At 48.1% G+C, this 16,283-nt stretch overlaps 2 protein-coding genes across 4 annotated transcripts; one reads left to right on the forward strand and one right to left on the reverse strand.

Annotated features, from left to right (window-relative positions):
• Window positions 1-1,302: 1,302 nt before the first annotated feature.
• Window positions 1,303-6,439, forward strand: arg1 (arginase 1). The gene is made up of 8 exons (XM_031733719.2): window positions 1,303-1,483; window positions 1,561-1,633; window positions 3,188-3,362; window positions 3,454-3,613; window positions 3,684-3,778; window positions 4,021-4,125; window positions 4,199-4,335; window positions 6,072-6,439. The coding sequence occupies exons 1-8, from the start codon at window positions 1,355-1,357 to the stop codon at window positions 6,233-6,235; spliced, it is 1,038 nt and encodes a 345-aa protein (XP_031589579.1). The 5' UTR covers window positions 1,303-1,354; the 3' UTR covers window positions 6,236-6,439.
• A 125-nt stretch (window positions 6,440-6,564) lies between these two features.
• Window positions 6,565-15,806, reverse strand: p4ha1a (prolyl 4-hydroxylase, alpha polypeptide I a). 3 transcript variants are annotated; one of them, XM_039616273.1, is made up of 16 exons: window positions 15,494-15,806; window positions 14,610-14,693; window positions 14,430-14,526; window positions 14,089-14,240; window positions 13,832-13,969; window positions 13,380-13,634; window positions 13,027-13,217; window positions 12,778-12,954; window positions 11,441-11,511; window positions 9,969-10,034; window positions 9,358-9,457; window positions 9,221-9,274; window positions 8,927-8,992; window positions 8,719-8,787; window positions 8,461-8,557; window positions 6,565-8,008 (listed from the first exon to the last, which is right to left on the reverse strand). In XM_039616273.1, exons 2-16 carry the CDS (start codon window positions 14,689-14,691, stop codon window positions 7,938-7,940), a joined length of 1,686 nt encoding a protein of 561 aa, XP_039472207.1. In that variant the 5' UTR covers window positions 14,692-14,693; window positions 15,494-15,806; the 3' UTR covers window positions 6,565-7,937. The 3 variants fall into 3 exon arrangements, with proteins under 3 accessions (XP_039472207.1, XP_039472206.1, XP_039472205.1); XM_039616272.1 differs by lacking the exon at window positions 9,969-10,034 and having other exon boundaries at window positions 15,494-15,802; XM_039616271.1 differs by lacking the exon at window positions 11,441-11,511 and having other exon boundaries at window positions 9,969-10,039; window positions 15,494-15,799.
• Between the last annotated feature and the right edge of the window lie 477 nt (window positions 15,807-16,283).

The raw sequence follows: 16,283 nt of genomic DNA on the forward strand, positions 1-16,283 counted from the left end.
CACGCCCCTGCGCTGATTCTAAAGCTGTTAGTTTTATCTCTCTCCAAACAATATTGACCGAACCAGCAGCCAAAGAAGATCCAAACTACGCTTCACATAAACATCGTCACGAATTCACTCTGACTTTTACTGTTTTGCTTCCACCACGATAAAAATCACACTTCATGCACAGCTCTCTCTCTCTCTCTCTCTCTCTCTGTACTTCAAGAACAGTTTCCCGTCTAAAAATCTGTTTTCTGCATTATTCGCTTGCTTGTTACGCACAACTCTACCGTTGTTTACAGCGCTGTCGGCCGCTGTTTTTTTTTTTTTTTCGTTTTTTTACGTTTTTAAGAAAACCTAATTTCTGCCGTTCAATACTGAACAAATTTAAACTTTTTAAAATTATGCAAAATGCAAAACGCTTAGTGTCTCTAATAAAACCGCTGTAATGTCAGAGGTAACGTTCATATGTTGATTAATGGTTTTCTTTCGTTTTTGATGTACTGCAGAATATTTTTATAAAATCCAGGCCAGGAAAACCACCTTCATGTTTTTCTGTGTTTTATCTTCAGCTACTTTGACACAAAGGCCTCTGCTGTGACGCTCACACCTTTGATAAAGTCTTGCGTGTGTCAGCTTCCTTTTTATAGATACAAAAATATGTAAATGTACTGATCTGAATTATAATATTTCTGACTGTCAAAATTTCCCAGATTCAAATTGAATTGAATTTAATTGAATTGAATCGAATCGTGGATCGAATCGATTCGGGACCTTGTGAATTGGAAACGAATCGATTCTAGAAATCAGTGACGATACCCAGCCCTAGTTGGTGCTACCACCACCCACACAGCACATATATTTGAGTGACATGTTGTTGCACTCTGCTGGATGAAGCACGATTTACTGGCTACATTCCTCTGAAACGCTGAAGTTGAGGCGCCGGAGCGTGCTATCTAGATATTATGGCTTTATTATAGTTATTATAGTTAACCTAAAACTGGGCTGAAAAACTGTAACTGTAAACTTAATATCGCTGCCACACATCACTCACTAATATCACCCACTGCACTCAAACAATAAGTGAAACTAAAAAGAATAAAACCTTTTCAAAAAATAAAAACGATAAAACTGGAAAATAAAATTTCCAAATAAAATAAAAAAATCATAAATTTCAGCGACTTTGTTCTTTTGTTGTTGGCATGAACGAGCCTCCGTACATCAGCCCACTGTCTGACCTTCATTCCTCAAAGTGTTTAAACGAGCTTCGTGACGTCACGGCACCCCGCGGTGCCTCCCCCTGACGTCACGTGGAGTCTTTAGGAGACTCGCGCAGGTCGGTGGCTCAGTGACGGTGTGCGCGCGGGTCAGCATGAGGAGCGCGAGGACGCTGCGGCAGGTCCAGGTGGCCGTGACGGTGCAGCGGAGCCTTCATCACCAGCATCCTCCTCCTCCTGCGCGCTCCGCGGGGATCGTCGGAGCTCCTTTCTGCAAGGGACAGGTGAGAGCGCGAGGACAGGCTCCGCGTGCACTTGTGCGCGTGTAATCCTCCAGCTTCTTCTTCTCTGTCCGCTGCAGTCCCGAGGAGGCGTGGAGGACGGACCGGAGCGGATCCGAACCGCGGGCCTGCAGAGGCGGCTGCAGCAGCTGGGTGAGCACGGCAGCGGGTCCGGTGACGTCACCGGGAGACTCCAACATTTGATGACGTTTATTTTTGTGCTTTCATACAGAATCACCTTCATGCAGCAGCAAATGTAATGACAGCAGGTAAAACTGACCGGAAGTTAACATTTGAATGATGAGCCTCACTGTGAGTGTCACCATGGTTACCAGTGTGCCTCACAGCAAGAAGGGCCCGAGTTCGACTCCGCCATGGAGCACGTCCACAGACATGCTGTGAGTGGGGACAGGTCAGCTCCCACTCAGGCAGTTTGCCTCTGCAGCATCTGGACAGATGTTTTTGCTGTCCCGGGATAAGAAAGGCTGACATTAAGTGGAGCGCAGCCGGCCCAGAGTTATCCGTGTTGGTCGTCATTCCCAGTTCAGGAAACAATGTTTTTGTTAAATTTACAACTCAGAAACTTCCAGAGCTTCCCCGTCTCATCAGTTAATGTTCATCCAGAGCAGAGTAATCAGTGAGGAGGAAATCCAGGAGACTCGTCTGGGCACAAACGTTTGATTAATACATCAGCCTGAGCGGACCGCGGTCTGCACCAGGGACGGAAAAACCCGACAAAGCCACTCGTTTAGTCACAAAGATGAGACGCCGCCAGCTGTGCAGCCCGATATTTTAACCCCGTCCATCAAAGAGACAAAATGAAGCTTGTTTCTGCTGATTATTGAGAGCAGTCACTGATTTCCTCCTACACAGAGGATCAGGTCATCCTCCTGTGGATAAAAAAATTAAACACAGTCCATAAAAAGAGTTTAAATAAAGTACAACAGCTCAAAAACTCAAAATGACACAAGATCCCGAACAAACAGAGACGATAAAAATAAAATAAAGGAGCTGAGATAGTCGAAGTCGAAATAAAATAGAATAAAAGTAGAAAATAAATCTCGTATCTCGTCTTTATAACGAGTTTAATCAACTACAAAGTTTACAGTTTGATTTAAACAGCTGTGCAGCTCAGTAACAGCGACAGTGCCTGATTTTTAATATTCAGAAACCATCGAATCATCAAACAAACTGGAGGCGGAGCACGCCGGCGTTTCCACTTTCAGCAGTTCATTTGAATGAATCTGTAACGTCGGTAAAACATTAACCTTCAGCACAGTTTGAATCCAGAAAAGGTGCTCAGAGCTGACCTTCGGGGCCTTAAAATTCAGACTTTAAATAAAGTGTTTAAAGTCTGATTCACGTAAAGCTGCGTTTAAAAAACTCCATAAAAATCAGAGTTTGGTGATTTGTGCGTACGCAGGTAACAGTTTAACTGATACAGTGAGAGGAATTACTGTAGCGTCCTCAGAGGTCACTGTGCACACGCTCAGTTTCATTACTGGAACAGCAAACAGTAAGTGTTTACAGGTCCACACGGGTCAGTGAACGCCTCATTACACCGCCGTCTTCCTCCCTGAACGTCTCACTGTTAATGTTCACACAGAGAGCATGCTGGGAAACGCCTCAGCTGGTAATGTTGGACAGTCAGTACGAGGAAACCTGCAATGATTGACACCGTGTGTGTGTGTGTGTGTGTGTGTGTAGGCTGTGCAGTGAAGGATTATGGGAACCTGACGTTTGAGGACATGTCCCCGGACGAGCCCATGGGCTTGCTGAAGAGCGTGAGGGCGGTGGGCGCCGCCAACCAGAAGCTGTCAGAGGCGGTGCGAGCGGTGAAGGAGGATGGGCACACGGCGGTGATGCTGGGCGGAGACCACAGGTCGGTCCATGCAGGAACAGGAAGTCAGGACGTAGGTTCTAGGTGTCGGCTCTCGGTCGACTCACTTCCTGTTTGTGTTTTACGTCCTTAGCCTGGCGATCGGTTCCATCCACGGGCACTCTGCGGCGGTCGGGGAGCTGAGCGTCGTGTGGGTGGATGCTCACGCTGACATCAACACGCCGCTGACCACGTACACGGGGAACATCCACGGGCAGCCGGTGTCCTACCTGCTCCATGAACTGCGCTCAAAGGTGAGCTCGGCGACAGAGATCAGCAGCACGCCGTCACACAGGATCACTAACCCCTCCCCTTCCTCGCCAGGTTCCCGTCTTACCGAACTTCTCCTGGCTGAAGCCGTGCGTGTCCGCCGCCGATGTGGTCTTCATCGGGCTGAGAGACGTGGATCCAGCAGAGCAGTGAGTGCACCTGAGTCCGTGCAGAGACTCACCTATTTCTGACGCCTCTCTGACCAATCAGCTCGTCCCAAAGCATTTTGGAGATGATCGAAATGAAATCTCAATAAAAAATTTCAAGAAACATAAAGCTCTGAAAGATCAGCGACCTCGCTCTGGTCTGAGGGTCACCAGAAGTTTATTACCTGCGTGAACCTGAGTGTACCTGCCGGCAGGCTCTAATCCTCAGTGTTTCTCCTCCTCAGCTACATCCTGAAGATGCTGGGTGTGAAGACGTTCTCCATGAGTGAGGTGGATCAGCTCGGCGTGGCCCGCGTCATGGAGGAAACGTGTGATTACCTGTCCGCCAGGTGCCGCCCGCATGAAGCCATCAAGGTGTGATAGTCTGAGCGAATGTTAAAGATGCTTTGTGTCCTTGAACAGAGGGAAGAAACCGATTCACCTCAGCTATGACATCGATGCCATCGACCCCTCTGTTGCCCCAGCAACCGGGACGCCTGTAGTCGGAGGACTCACCTACAGAGAGGGCGTCTACATCACCGAACACCTGTGTCAGACAGGTACGAGTCAGAAACTCAGGGAAAAACAAACCCTGCTCTTCACAGTAGAAACGCGTTTACTGTAAGCAGCTGATGTAGCTGCTTACAGTAAACACTTGGTGTTGGCTCTCGCTGCGGTAGAGTATCACTTCCTGTTCCAACGCAGTTAAGTGATGATGTGTGAACCGTGCTTCTGGGTCCAGACTACTCTGTGTTTAATAAGGCTGTTGGGTGTTTCACATGTTTTAATAGTTTGTATCTTGTTCTATTTAATCTGAACAAGCCCCTAAAAAGTCAGCGATCACTGTCGGCCTTTCTAAGTTTTTATTACCACCTTTCATCAGCAGCACATTTTAAAGCTCAGTTTTTAAACCCTTACGCTGTAACTACAGCCCAGCCCATGCTGCAGTATATTAATGACTAACCTCGTATTGTGGATGGATTATCTCAGTTGTTCTCCTGACTGAAGTTTGGTCCGTTTACAGCATCCTGCCATGCGATTGCATTTGTCCCTAACCATCAGGAACCCTCACGTTAACTTTTATCGAGTGGAAAAAAGTTAGCGTTCATCCTCCAGCTTCACTGTGTTTATGCTATGCTAACATAGCTGTGTCGCTAGTGATCACGTAGCACATCATTATATACCAGCTAGCCCAACTTCAGTAATTCAGTGATTGAAGAAAATAAGAACAACCCCAGGTTTCTCTTCAGCACTGTAGCCAGGCTGACAAAAAGTCAGAGCTCTGTTGAGCCAACCATCCCTTTAACGTTAACCAGTAATGACTTCATGAACTTCACAAATAAAATTTTAACCATGGGAGAAAAAATGACTCACAGGCCTTCAGACTGGCTGTAGTTAAACTGTTACTTAAAAAACCAACCCAGCTGTCTTAGCTAATTATAGGCCAATCTCCAACCTTCCTTTCATATCAAACATCCTTGAAAGAGTAGTTGTCAAACAGCTAACAGATCATCTGCAGAGGAATGGCTTATTTGAAGAGTTTCAGTCAGGTTTCAGAGCTCATCACAGCACAGAAACAGCTTTAGTGAAGGTTACAAATGATCTTCTTATGGCCTCTGACAGTGGACTCATCTCTGTGCTTGTCCTGCTAGACCTCAGTGCTGCGTTCGATACTGTCGACCATAATATCCTATTAGAGCGATTAGAACATGCTGTAGGTATTACAGGTACTGCACTGCAGTGGTTTGTATCATATCTATCTAATAGACTCCAATTTGTACATGTAAATGGAGAGTCCTCTTCACACACTGAGGTTAATTATGGTGTTCCACAGGGTTCAGTGCTAGGACCAATTCTGTTTACATTATACATGCTTCCCTTAGGCAGCATCATTAGAAGACATAGCATAAAAACTGCTATGCAGATGACACGCAGCTCTATCTGTCCATGAAGCCAGGTAACACACACCAATTAGTTAAACTGCAGGAATGTCTTAAAGACATAAAGACCTGGATGGTCTACAGACGCAGCCTTTGGTGAGCGACGGCAGCACCCGACCAGCCAAAGAATTTGTAAAATCCTCGCTCACGTTAAAGTCTTTATGCGCCTATAAAATGATCAGAGGAACTGTGTGGTCACATGATGCTGAAGCTTCCTGTCAGTGACGCTGCCTCGTTTTCAAACTGAATCAACTCCAAAATCCACAATATGAACACCGGCTCATTACCCCCACGTGCCACACTCGCCCACAAATAACCAGGAATTTACCACAAATCTGCTCTTTGTCTCTCTGCAGGTCTGCTGTCGGCGGTGGACCTGGTGGAGGTGAACCCTCTGAGGGGCCAGACTGAGGAGGACGTCCGCTCCACCGTCAGCACCGCTGTTGATCTGCTGCTCGGCTGCTTCGGACGCGTCCGCGAGGGAAATCACCTGCCAGATTACCGCCTCCCCGATCCTTAATGCAGGCCTCTCTGACGGTGCCGCACGACACCGGCACAAAGGGCCAATCAGAGTTCTCCCTGCAAAACTACAATCCCACAGTTCCTGCTGTACGATGTCACTTTTCTGCCTCAAACCAAAGACGTCTTCCTGTGGGTAGGGTAGTCCATCGCTGATCAGCTGATCGATTGTTTTGTTTTTGATTATTAAATTTATACATTTGAAGGGTGTTTGCGTCTTTTTTTTTTTTTTTTTTTTTTTTTTTAAACACGATAAATGGCCGCCATCTTTAAAACGCAGCAGCACGCTGCTGAGGCAACGCTGCCGCCAGAGAATAACGACAGACGCCATTTTCTTACTTCTCCTGGGTTGCAGCAGCATTTTATTCTGATAAGAAACATGTCTTACATCAGGTCACTGCACAGGACATCATCCAACACACAACAGGCACACAAACAGGAGTGAGGGTTGTCATGGAAACGGGGTTGAGCAGAAATTAGTAACTGCACTCAGATCTAAGCTAACAGGGTTAAAGAGGAGGCGGCGTGCTTTGTTTATCTGGAGTTTGACCTGCAGCATCTGAACGACCTCACGGTTAAACCTCAAACCATCACGCTATTGGTGGAAACGAGGGGTGTAACCATGACGACGGGTGGACAGCGCTGCCACCGTGTCGCTCAGGAAAATCCACTTGGACTGAATTTGTAAATCAAACAGCCTCAGATGGTTTTTCTTTTCATGGACTTTGGACTCATTTCGTTTTTTCTGCTTTTCAGAATAAGAGCATGGCAGCTGAAGCGTGGAACAGTTTCCAAAATAAAACCCACTTTGTCACGGCTGAGGCGACACGAGTCAGACAGGAGCAGGAGCTCGGCGACACGTTTCAGACTTCAAAAAGAAACAGGAAACAGAAAAAAATTCGCAAACGCTTTAAAACTTTTAAAAGAGAAATTTTTAAAACGCAGATGAAAAACAGTGAAGAGGCGTTCACACGAATACTGTCAGAAATCAATAAATACGCAGCTCAGTTTCAGCTAAGATTGTCTCACAGAACCACACAATCGATCGTCGGTTCAGATTCGATCGGTTCTTGCTTCTGGTTGATTCCCGTGATGACGAGAGTAATCTGATTTCTCGCCGTCTTTGTAACAGTCGTGAAGGTCAGGGAGTGCCACGGTGACGGAGTGTTTCTCGGTCTGTAGTGTCTGACTCATCTGAAGAACAAAGAACACTGAAACGGACGGACGTCGGTTTAGAGTTTTAGCTGCCGAGCTCGTGTTAGCGACCTCGGGCCAAACTCCATTCAAAATTTGTCACATTTAGCGCTCCTTCGTTCCACTCGCTGGTTTAATCGGCAGAACCGTCGATGGAACCAGATTAAATCAGTCAGATTTTCTGCTTTTAAGTCAAAGCTCACGAGATTTCAAACATCCTGGATCCAAAAAAACAAAAAACTTTACTCGTCTTTAAACGAACCTCTCGTTCAGCGTTCTTTGTTCTCGAGAAGTTTTAGCTCTCAGGCTGAACACCTGGACAGGTACGGACGTCTGAACGTCAGCGTGTCATTCTCGTTAAAGGAGAAACGAGCCAAACACACACACACACACACACACACGCTGTAGAGAAAAATAAGCGTGTTGGATCACATGTTCAGTCACACTCTGCGCCTGCAGGCAGGAAGCAGAGGAGGAAGACGGCTGAGATGGAGGAGGAAGGTCGGTCGTCAGTCGGTCTCGTTGAGGCCGCAGCGCCGCCTGAACTCCTGCCCTCGCTCATGGATCCATTTGTTCGATACTGCAGGAAGAAACAGAGTTTCATCAGAGCCTTGGCAAACACCACGAGTGTGAGCAGCGTGAAGGTTTCTGAAGCTTTTCATGAAGCTCAGTCAAGTTTGTTTCATCTGAAACCATCAAACACCAAAAATACCTTCAGCTCGGTCAGCGGGAACGTGAACCGCCCCAAACACACCCAGAAAACATCAAATATTCATCAATCATACACAAACATTTAAAAATAAATCAACTCGAACATAATAACGAAGTTTTTAATGACCCAAAATGTTTTTATTTAACTGACAGGAAGTTTGGATTTCTTCAAAACTGCCTACTTGTTCTTTTATTTTTATTATTTAAAAAATATTTTTTTATGTCGACCATCACCAGGCGTGAAAATCGGAAAGTATTTTTACTTTATTGATGATTTTGTGTTTATTTATTTTTTTTGTGAATATGGTGCGATGACCTCACCCCACTTGTTTCCGAGCAGCACGGGGCAGGCGGCGTGTCGGGTCCGATAGTCTCCTTCTCCGCTCGGATACAGGTTGTACCAGAACACCGCCGTCCCCTGGAGAAACACGGTCATACGACGTGTCACATGAGGTGTCACATGACAGTGCATCAGATTACTGAGAAGCAGTGCCCTCGTCTCCCCGCCTGTTTCTCAGTTTGGTTTATTAAACACAGACGTGTTTCTGTGACGATGATGAAGAAAGTGAGTAGTTTAACCTTTTTGGGCTTTACAGCGGCTCCGATGTCGGTGAAGACGGTGGCGCCCCCTGCCTGCACGTCGGTCATCTGCAGCGGGAAGAAGAAGAGCGTGAGCGGCAGCAACACACACACGCACACACACACACATGCACACACACACACACGCTCACACACACACACGCACGCACGCACGCACGCACGCACACACACAAACAGCAGCACTGACGTAAAGCAGCCACGTGGCGATCCGGTTCCCCGTGCCCAGCTCCTCGAACGCGTCCGGCTCGTCTTTCTGAAACAGGAAGTGCACGGCGGTCAGAGTAATACAAATAAATTCATTAATTTAAAAAAACTGAGCTTTTTTAAAAGTTACAAAATAAATAAATAAATCTACATTACAAAAAAATACATCGGATCTCTTTCTTTAGGATCCATATCTGTTATTAATTGATCGTTTTCGGTCTTTCAGTAGAAATAAATGCTGACAGAAACAGATTCTCATGTATGTGGTTTTATTTACCCGTCCGAAGTCAAAGTGCGGCTCGTACTGTCCCCCGAGGCCGTAGTTAGCCACCTGCACCAAACACAGCGGTTAAAACATCACAGGTTCAAAGGCGCCGGACGGTTAGCGGTGTTTGAACCCAGGTGAGGCGTTACCTGCAGGTCCTCGGCCGTCTTCACGTTCAGCCCCGTGACGTCCTCGATCAGCTGGTTGATCTTGTCCACCACGGGATGCTCGTACGCTCCGAGCCAGGCGCTGAGAGGACAGAGAGGACACAGAGTCACCACCGAGGTCACGAAAACGGCACAAACCGGCGCACGGCGAGGAGACGGAAACGAGGAGGGCAGGGAAACAACAGACAGTTTCTAAAGCAGCTCCTCTATGAAAAAACTAGAAAAACGACATTTACAGAGTTTCACCGCTGACATTTGTGTCATTACAGCCAGCTGAACGTTAGAAAAGCATGAAGGAGGAGACTCCGCCCCCGAGACGCTGGTGACCACAGGCTGTAAATAAAGATGGACGCCATAAAAACATTTATATCATGACTTCAGTAAAAGTTGATGTGAAAGTCACAAATTTACTGCGGAGGAAAAAAACTCGCACGCTCACTGAACAGATCCAGGAGTTCAAACGCGGCTTTACAAGTCGGCTTGTGATTGGTCGCTTGTGACGAAGCCGTCCAGAGTGCTGCGGGCGCAGCGTCCATCGTTACAAACAGCCTGTGCTCCGCCCGGGCCTGTAGCGAGTGGCGTCCAGCTCTTACCTCTTGGAGACTCGGTAATGGGCCGTGGTCAGTTTGCCTGTCTGAGGGTCATGCACCGTGGCACGTCTGAGCTACTCCCAATTATAGGTTAATGCAGAGAGACAGAGAGAGGACAGAGAGAGGGCGGTCACTATCCACACGCTGCAGTCAGGGAGGCAGCACGAGCTTCAAACGCCACATAAAGCCACTTCATTAGGTACACGTGAAGCCCTGATCTGCCGTGGAGAGTTAAAGAGCGCCGTGTCCAACCCAGAGCCAACAAGGTGTACCTAATGAAGTGGACATGATGTGCATGTGGTCAGCCTTCAGGATGTTTGACAGTTCATCCTCTGGAAACAAGCGGCTTTAGCTCCTCCCACCTTCATTCAACTTTCCTCGGATTGGCTGCCCCTCACAAACACAAGGTTATGGGATCGATATTCTGCCATAATTTAAACTGAAAATAATCTCAGCCTCAAGTTGATGTTTTACTTATGAAGTAACTACACCAGCATCATACACAAAACACACAGTAATACTGCAGTACCTGCAGTAGCTTCACAGCAACTACTTTGAAAAGTATTTCGGTGAAGCTGACGCACTGACAGGTTAACGTACTGTCTGACTTCAGAACTTTATTTTGAAACGTTTGCAGATGCTTGTTATTTTACATAACAATGTGCAGGTAACAGTGAGAAGCACAGGTATGAGACACGAATCCTCCTGCTGCCTCCACGAACACGTTAAAGCGACATCGAGAGTCTTAAATGTTTGACTTCCTGTCCCCGAATGAGCAAAGAAAACAAGCAGAGGCTCGAACCAGCGAGAGCAGAGCCTGAAAGGAAGACACTTCTGTTCCTTCCTTCAGCGTTACAGGACCTTCTGATATCTACTCTGATGTGGCCTTTTACACCTGCCCAGGTGGGACTGATTGAGCTGATGACAGTTACAGCTGAGTCTGTCTCTCTGTGCTGCAGCGCCCCCTGGTGGGAGGACAGAGGTAAAACCAGCTGCTCATGAAACTGCTTTATTATTATTATTATTATTAACAATTTCTCAGCAACAACAATGTGAAACTGAAAGTTTATGTAGATGTTTCAGAGTTTACATTTAAACGTTTCTTTAAAGCTGAATGTGTGAAAATGTTTTACTGGATTTGATAAAACTAAAGTCTTTTATGTTATATAAATAAATATAATTAATTATGATTAATTATAATTGTTGCGGAGCGTCAGACTCTGAGCTGCGAGAATTGGAGGCTGTAAGTCTGTAATAATGTCAATAATGCCGATTCTTCCTTCTGTGACGTTTAAATGAGAATTCCACTTTGGAGGAAGGAACATTTATTTATTTGTTTATTTGAAGCGACTCGTTGCCTTTTCTGCTCTCGCCAGGACGGCCGCCATCACAGAGGGCGGAGGACAGGGTGGTGTTGGGGGCAGAGAGGTGAGGTCCACCCCGCGGACGCCGCCTCCTGCCCCGGCAGCTCTTACCTCTTACTGATGCGGTAGTGGGCCGTCTCCAGCACGCCGGTTACGGGGTTAGAGATGGTGGCTCGACGGAGCTGTGGAGCCAATCGGCCGACAGTTACAGGCAGACACAGAGCGACGCCCGAAGCACCGACTAACACCTATCGACACCAACGGAGGAGCCGCACCACTGACCCGCACAACGGACGACCTCGTGATCCTCTCCGCCCACCGCCCACCCATCACCTGTCACGTTTCTTCATCGCTCACTGATGAGGCTCAAACTACACAGTAACTAAGTAACTACACGGTAACTAAGTAACTACATAGTAACTGCCTCTTAATTTCACTCTAGTTTTGTTCATCTGAAAAAATGTGTGAAGTGTTTGAAAAACAAATTAAATTTAAAACATTTTTTTGTTTTCATGCAAATATTTTTTTCTGGCTTTAAGTTAATTTTTTCAGTTTTAGACTTTTGATCCTGATTTTGTGGGCGTGTATCAAGGGGAGGGGCGGGGCATAGACTAATGATTGACAGCGCCCGTGTCACGGGGTTACAAGTTAAAAATGAGCATTTTGGTCAAAGATGGCCGCTGCTCGTTGACGGGACGCCGCCGGCAGCGGCCAACAGGAAGCAGTTTGTGATGATGCTGCACTGAGGTGTGAACGGGGATTCATTCTAATTTCAATATAATATATTAGATTTCACTACAGAGCTCATCGCGGCTTAACGACCTAGGAGCCAATCAGATAACAGCATTCACTGTTGCCGAGGTAAATGTTTTCCCACCTTAGTGAGCATCCACCCGATAGAAACATTGACCTGATCCAGGGCTACAGTGAGACATGAAGCGGAGTGTCTGGATGTTGTAGGTGAAAGCGCTGCTCTTCTTTACTGTAAACGGTGAACAGAACAAGAACACGACCGATCATCAGTCGAGCAGCAAACAGACGTAACCGCGATCCGATATTCGAGCCACAAAGACTAAAACTGACAGTTTACAGTCGCAGCGACACATCAGGCAGGAGTCATGTTTTCATTGTGACTCTTGTCCAGTTTTTAACATCCCGACTGCTCTCGATTAGTTTTCCGACATTTTTCACCCTGCGAGTTTCTTCTTCAAGGTCATTTCCTCTGAATCCTTTGATAAGCTCCGCCTACTGGACTCTGTTGGGTCAGGTTGGCGGGGGAAGTAATCATAAACATTTTTCATAAAAATTTTAATATACGGCGACTTAACGGGGAGCAATATTACTGAATACTGATATTTAGCCCCGCCCCTTGCGTTGGAAAGCACTAATGGCGTCCGACCTCGGATAAACTCTGCAGCAGTGCGTGAGTTAAAGATGCTCAGACTCACCCTGGGCTTGGCCAGCTCTTTCACCTTCTCCATGTCTTTCTCCGACACGATGTTGTGGTAGCGCACGATGTGCGGGCTGTCCCACTCGTCTTCCTGCTTCACCGGGCCAATCACATACCGCGGGTGCCGGTTGTTGTCATAGTAGCGGCAGAAGAGGCGGCTCTGCCTGCGGGGAGTCTGACAGGAAGCAGAGGTTGAAGTAACGCCGATAAACGACTCTCAGAGGTGCGCTTGTTTCGCTCGCCTCACCAGCTTGATGCCTTGGCCGCGACACAGCTGCTCGTACTTCTTCCTCTCAGTCAGGTAGTCGTCTTTGCTCTCCCTCCTCTGCCTCACCTTGGTTTCTTCCTCCTTCTCCTCCACCTTCTCCACCTTCTTCTGTTTGGCCAGCTGGTACTCAAAGTATTTCAGGTTCCCGTTGGCTCGCTGGTGTGTCGGATCTAACGGGCAGAAAAACAACTTCAGGTGAGCGAGATAAACAAATCTGCACACCAGCTCTTCAGTGATCTTGCACTGAAGATGTGAGAAGGAGCCTTCTCCTCTTTAAAACAACAACAGCACGTTTGCTGACTGAACTAAAGCACCCGTCTGCAGGTACTAACCCAGGTCCAGCAGCCTCTTGGTGAACTCCAGCGCTCTCTCCAGCTCCCCCTGCTGGTACACGGAGTAGCTCAGATAGTCGAGGACGGTGGCGGCGTCCACGGCGCGGGACGGCTCGCCCTGGTCCAGCTGCCTCAGGGCCTGAGCCATCCACAGCTCGGTGTGGTAGTAATCGGCCTCCGAGTACGCCACCTTCCCGAGGTCGTAGCAGTCATCCACGGTCAGAGTGCTCCAGGCGGAGGAGGTGGAGGACGAGCCTGAGGAGGCGAGAGAGAGCAGGAGCATTTACAACTTATGTTCCTGTTATTAAAGCGTGAGCTGGAAGGTTGAATCACGAAAACGACTTTCAGACACACGACCGAGAGCACAGAAACATTTGTGGTTCCTTTTCCTCCTGAGCGCCGTCTTCTCTAAACTCTGTTCTGTAAAGCAGAGGAGGTCCTGGTTCACAGACCTGGGAGCTCTCCGGTGGAGATGGCGTTGGTGTCCAGCTGGTAGGTGTCCTGCAGTCTCATCAGAGCTTTGGCAGCGCCGGTCTGGTCGTCGTCGTTGGGGAAGTACTGCCTCTGGATGGTGAGGTTGGAGATGAACACTGAAACACCACAGAAGAAGAAGGAGGACAATGAAAACAAAAAAAGATTCTGTGTCCTAACGTCCAACAGCTGAATGCAAACAAAGTCGGTTTTGAATCTTCAGATTTCTGCGTCGCACCATCAGACACGTCGGTGAGCACCAGGCTCTCCAGCTCCCCCCACTCCGTGTTCAGCCTCTTCATCAGCTTGAAGGCGTTCACCGGGTGACCCAGGAAGCCTTCGGGGTCCTGAGTGGCAGCCGCCGAGAGGACGTCCAGTTTGTCTGCCCACCTGAACACACACACACACACACACACACACACACACACACACACACAGCATCATACTCAAACACCTGCACAGGTAAGAGTGTGCCGCAGATCATTACAGCAAAGTAAACCCAGTTAGCTGAACACCCCCCCCCCCCACCCCAACAGGAGGCGGAGCTTAAAGTGTTTAACGGCGAGCAGTGACACTCACTTTTTGATCTGCTCCAGTTTGCTCTCCTCCGCTCGGATGTAGTCCTTCAGGGAGGTGACCAGGTCCTTCTCCGTGAACAGCAGGTCCGTCATGTGACCTGTGAAAAAAACAGAAATTACCGCTCACAGAGCGCACGCTCAGCAGGATCTCCACGCTACGATACAGAGTGGGTAAACTCACCGATGGAGGTGAAGAAGTCGTGAGCCGAGCAGGAAGTGAAGACAAGGAAGTGGATTAACCACCACCCACAGAGCGCCATCATACCTGCACACACGGGCAGAAACCAGGCGTCAGTGCTGACATCACACCAACGCCAGATGTTGAAGCGTTGCAGGTACTGATACTGAAGTCAGAGCGCTCAGCACACAGGACACTCACAACAACCACAAGCACATGAAAACATCAAGACACGCCCACACGCACGCTCTGTCTCCTGTCACAGGTTGAAGCAGTGACGTGTCTGAAGCTGAAACGTGGCGTCGGTGCTGCTGAGGGGGAAGCCATCGAGCGGAGCCAGGAGAGGACAAAGAAGACTCCTGGCCTCGTGCTGAAGAGCATGAAACACACCAGAGCTGTGACCACACACACACACACACACACACACACACACACACTCTGGCCCAGTGACAGGAAGTCCCAAACCAGCAGACAGCCAAGAAACCAGACGCCACATCCTGTGACTGGACGCTTCTGCTCAAAGAGCTCGAACTGCCATTCTGCGCGTCTCAACAGGTCAAAGTTCACCTGGAGGGCACTGCAGCTGGGGGTCAAAGGTCACCAGAAAGTCTCTGGAAGGTGAGGGCGAGACCCTGAATGAGGCAGAAGCAGCTTTGCATGATTCAGACTCACAGTCAGCCTTCTTTGACTGACTCTGAGCTCACTGAACACCTGAGACACCTGCAGAGGTGCAGCTTTGTGGCGTCACACAGGTCCCAGAGTGGAGAAGGCTGTGATAAACTGAGTGTTTGGAGCAGCTCTGAGACAGTACGTGACCGGAAGTGAGGCCGGTCACGTCACTTTTATGACCACACAAACCCACCAAAGCCCCCTTTACTGTGACTCACCTGTGCGCAGAGTCTCGCTGGCAGACAGACTGTATCTGTTCAGCTCAGAGTAAAGAGCCGTAGAAGTTTCTGGATAACCGGAACCGTCACCTCTGTCAGCTTCCGGTGAGGACCGGGCGGAGGGTTTCTGCTCTCACCGAGTTTGTGTCCGAGAACAGCTTCAGCTTCAGCCGCAGCGCAGACTCCTCTCAGCGATCCTCACAGCCAGGCTGGCAACACAAACCTCCTCCTCTTCCTCCTCCTCTGACGACGTCACCACGGCTCTGCTCCGCCCCCTGCTGGACTGGAGGCGCCCTGCGTCTGATTTTCATCAACGTGTCTGACATTCATCTGCAAGCTGGAATTACTGCGTGATGACGTCAGAGCCACCACTGCGTTCATCTGCGCTTACTAATACTAATTATTCCTCTGTGACGTCAGACATGCACGTGATTATAATCACAGAAAATCAACCAAGAACAACATCATAAAGACACAAACTAAACACAGCAGCACAACCAGCAAACACCGACAGGAAGACACAAAGATGAGCAGATAAAATAAAATATGATCAGTGAGAGATGAAGAGTGAGCACAACATTTACACAAGGTGACAAAAAAACACAATCAGAAACGCACAAAATCACTATATGATAAACTGTGAGGCAACAACATGGCACAAAGTACCAAACCTGGATGAAAACAATGATTACAACGAGAAAACCACACAGAAGCGTGTGCAACAACACAAACACACAGCTTCCAAACTCAGAGCGACAAATTTCACAGTTCAGGAAATTCAACATCGTTT

The sequence above is a fragment of the Oreochromis aureus genome, linkage group 8 (genome assembly GCF_013358895.1).
Source record: "Oreochromis aureus strain Israel breed Guangdong linkage group 8, ZZ_aureus, whole genome shotgun sequence".
Classification (NCBI taxonomy): domain Eukaryota; kingdom Metazoa; phylum Chordata; class Actinopteri; order Cichliformes; family Cichlidae; genus Oreochromis; species Oreochromis aureus.